This window comes from Orycteropus afer, unplaced genomic scaffold (genome assembly GCF_000298275.1).
Source record: "Orycteropus afer afer isolate SDZICR_OR568_19922 unplaced genomic scaffold, OryAfe1.0 scaffold00400, whole genome shotgun sequence".
In the NCBI taxonomy this organism is placed as follows: Eukaryota; Metazoa; Chordata; class Mammalia; order Tubulidentata; family Orycteropodidae; genus Orycteropus; species Orycteropus afer.
In genome coordinates, this window is record NW_006921987.1 from 1600367 (window position 1) to 1604607 (window position 4241).

Sequence of the window (4241 nt, forward strand, 5' to 3'; positions counted from 1 at the left end):
TTATAATATAATATTTATTCTATTATAAAAATTCAAGGAAAAATTTGCACATGGAAAGAAACATTCTTTGATGGTTATCAGTAGTGGAAAGGGAAGAGAGGAAAAATTACTAAGCAGGTAAGAGATATGTATGAATATGGGTGAAGGGAAAGACAATATACAAATAGTAGTAGACCAGCAAAATATCACTAAAGAAAAAGTAGACACAAAGAGGTGCACAAGAGATACAGACAACAAAAGTAAACACTATTACATATACAATTCTGTATTATCAGCAATAACAAACATTAATGGATGAGTGGATATATAGTTAGACGGGCAAGATGATCAGGGATGGACAGGTGAATGAGACTGGACCCACTATCACATACGTGTTTGGAAAGTGACAATTCAACATAGAATTCAGTATGTATGAGCTGTACAAATGTCCTTGTATACAGTAGAGCTCATATGGGCCAAAGATATGAAAATTTAGTCATAACCAAACACCTTGAAGTAGTGGGTAGCTGGGCCTAGGAGTTCAGGACCATAGTTGCAGTGGATATCAAGATTAATTGGCAACACATAGTTCACAAAGCACAGGACTGAGCAGTGTTTCATTCTGTTGTACATAGACAGGGTCCCTATTAATTGGAGCCAACTCAGTGGCATCCAACATCAACAACAACAGTTCTCAAAGACATTGTTCTATATCCTACTTTGTTGATTACTGACTAGGGTCTTAAAAACTTAACGATCAGCCATCTAAAGCAACTATTCATCTCTTCTTGTCCAGAGCAAAGAAGAACTAAGAAAATCAAAGACATATGGAAACAATAAGTTCAAGAGTCCGGTAGATCATGTGAAGCTCAGCCTCCATCACCCTGGAACCAGAAGAACTAGATGTCACCCTGCTACTACTGCCAACCACTCTGATAGGGATCAAAATTGGAGGTCCTGGACAGAATGGGAGAAAAATGTGGAACAAATTTCAAAATAATAATAAAAAAAGATCAGGCTTATTGGTCTGAAGGAGCTCTGGTGGCATAGTGGGTAAGATATTTAGTTGTTAACCTTAAGGTCAGCAGTTCAAACTCACCAGCTGCTCTGTGGGAAAAAGATGAGACAATCTACTTCCTTAAAGATTTATAGCCTTGAAAACACAATGGGGATCACTCTGAGTCACAACTTACTCAAAGGCAGTGGTTTTTTTTTTTTTTTTTTTTTTTTGGTTTTATTGGTATGATAGATACTGGTGGAAGGGACCCTGGTACTATGCACATAGTCACCCTTCAGTCCCAGAACTGAACTCACTCCTATGGCTCAACTTAGCAGCTCAGCAAAACAAAAGACTATGAGGTGACCAATAACACCAAGAAGGTATGCACTTCTTAGAACAATCAAACAGAAGATATCAAAAAGGGCAGCATGTGAAGTAAATGGAAAGGAAAATTGAAGAAGAGTTCATGCTTTTGAGTTATGATGTTGGGGTAGAATACTGAAAGTACCATGGACTAGCAAAAGAATGAACAAATCTGTCCTGGAAGAAGTGTAGCCAAAATGCTCCTTGGAAGTGAGAATGGCCAGACTTCATCTCACCTAATTTGGTCATGTTGTCAGAAGGGACCATTCTCTGGGGAAGGATATCATGCTTGGTAAAGTGGAGGGTCAACAAAAGAGGGCAAGGCTCTCAACAAGATGGATTGACAGAGTGGCTGCAGCAATGGACACAGTTATAGCAAGGATCATGAAGCTGGCACAGGGCCAGGCAGTGTTTTGTTCTGTTGTACTTAGGATCTCTATGAGTCAGAGCTGACTTGATGGTATCTAACAACAACAAAAACATGTATATACATAAATATGATCTAGTCAGTGGAAGACATGGGAGGAACATAAGAATTAAAGGCAACAAATATAAATGCTATTACATACACAATCTTGCACTAACATTAATAACAATAATCTGTGAGTGGCTACATAGACAATTATGTTAAATAGGGGTGGGAAAGAAAATGGGACTATATCAATGAATACCTACAGATTTGACAGAAGCTATCTTTACTTAAATATTTATATGTGCTGCAAATATATAGTTGAATGTAGTAGAGCATACAGGGGGCAAAGTTATGAAAACTTCTTAGTCATAACCAAATACCATGAAGGAGTGACTTGCTGGGCATAGGGGCTCAGGATCACAATTTCAGAGTTCACTAATGTCAATTGGCATAGCATAGTCCACAAAGACAACGTTCTACTTTCTACTTTGGTGAGTAGAGACTGGGGTATTAAAAGCATGTTAACAGTCATCTAAGGTGCAAAATTGGTCTCTCCCTCTCCCTAATAAAGAATGAAAGAAATCAAAGACACAAGGAAACAATTAGCACAAAGAACTAATGATCCACACAAACATCAACCTCCATGACCCTGAGATCAGAACTAGATGATGTCCAACTACCACTGCTAACTGCTCTGAAAAGGATCACAGTAAGAATTCCCAGATAGAGTGGGACAAAACACAAAATCTTATAAAAGACCAGGCTTAGAGTATGTTGAAGACTGGTGGAACCCCTGAAATTATGGTCCTTAGGCACTTTTAGGGAGCTCTGGTAGCATAGTGCCTAAGGCACTTGACTACTTACCAGAAGGCTGGCGGTTTAAATCCACTAGCTCTGGTAGCATAGTGGCTAAGACACTTGCCTGCTAACCAGACGGCTGGCGGTTCAAACCCACCAGCTACTCCTCGGAAGGAAGGTTGGGCAATCCTACTTCCGTAGTGATAACTGCCTCGGAAACCCAAGGAGGGGTCGCTATGAGTCGGGGCCGACTCGATGGCACATAACAACAACAACAACAACAACAGCCACTCCTTGGAAGTAAGGTTGGGCAATCTACTCCTGTAGTGATACTGCCTTGGAAACCCAAGGAGGGGTTGCTATGAATCAGATCTGACTCAATGGCACATAACAACAACAAGGACAAGCCACTCTTAAAGTTTATAATAGAATCCAACCTCATGGCTCCAAATGATAGGCCTATAAGGTAAACTGTAGTATCAGGAGCATATGCACTCGTTACAACCATACACCATCCAAGCTCAAGAGGGCAGCATTTGCCTAGGGATAGAGTTAGGAATGTGGGAGGAGATTGGAAGGAAGGAAGAATGGAAGTGGTAGGAGTCTGCAGGAAGTTGGATGAGTGCTTTTGCATTATAGGGGTTGCACTGAATATCACAAAATAAAATGTTTATGGATTGTTGGGTGGAAAACCAATTTGCTCTGTAAACTTTCACCCAATCTCAATTATTTTATTTATTTATCTTTAAAGTGAGGATGGTGAAACTTATCTCACATACTTTGAACATATTATCAAGGAGAGAGCAAACCCTGGAAAAGGACATCAATGATATGGATTGACACAGTGGCTGCAATAATGGTCTCAGAAATAAAAATGATTGTGAGGACTGGACAGTATTTTGTTCAGTTGTACATAAGGTTGCTATGAGTCAGAACTGACTTGACAGCAGCCCTACAATAATGATGAATCACCACTCATAGTTTGAAAAATTCTGTGGAAAAAAAGGAAAGTACTTACCAGTGCAAATTCCTTGTTGAGAATCATCTGCTCAACTAAGGATGATTCATTGTGGAAGAGGTGGGGCTGCATGTGGCTCCACATGTGAGGAAACCACCAGAACTCATCCACAGACTGAAGCAAAAGATCATCTCCTTCATCTTCCTCTTCAGTACCTGTAAAATATGAAGTTAAACATGGATTAAGTAGAAATATGATGCCAGTTTAAAGATTATTTCTGTGAGATTTCTATTATTCTTCATTCTACTGATACATAGATCCAATTCAGTGTTAATTAGAAAAAAAAAAAAAAAAGACTTATCTAAATTACTTCAGCAGCAATGATATTAGGATGTGCAGTACAGTAGGATGGGAGAGGCCAGCCCCAGATTCACAGAGTTGTTTAATTGAGAACTTATGGGTATTTCATCACAGAAATTGTTTAGAATTGGTGTTATGTGGTGAAAAGAAAATTTAAAAAAAATTCTATTTTTGATGGTTTATTTTTTATTTAAAATCATCAACACTCAACTCTTCTTCTGCCTACATAGGTAAGTGTGATCAGAAATAACTATTATATTTTTTAAAAAAATTCTGAAAATAAATTTAAAGATAATCTTAAAATTTAATTGATGTTAATTTTTTTTATAACAAAAATAATATATTTTGATTGTTTTATTACTCACAATGTG

At 38.1% G+C, this 4241-nt stretch overlaps 1 protein-coding gene across 1 annotated transcript in view; it reads right to left on the reverse strand.

The window, feature by feature from the left end:
• The window catches only part of LOC103207853 (N-deacetylase and N-sulfotransferase 4), a 497519-nt gene that overhangs the window by 298819 nt on the left and 194459 nt on the right, over window positions 1-4241 (reverse strand). The window contains exon 3 of the mRNA XM_007953542.1: window positions 3571-3725. Coding sequence (XP_007951733.1) covers window positions 3571-3725 — 155 coding nt within the window. The remainder of the gene's footprint in view (window positions 1-3570; window positions 3726-4241) is intronic.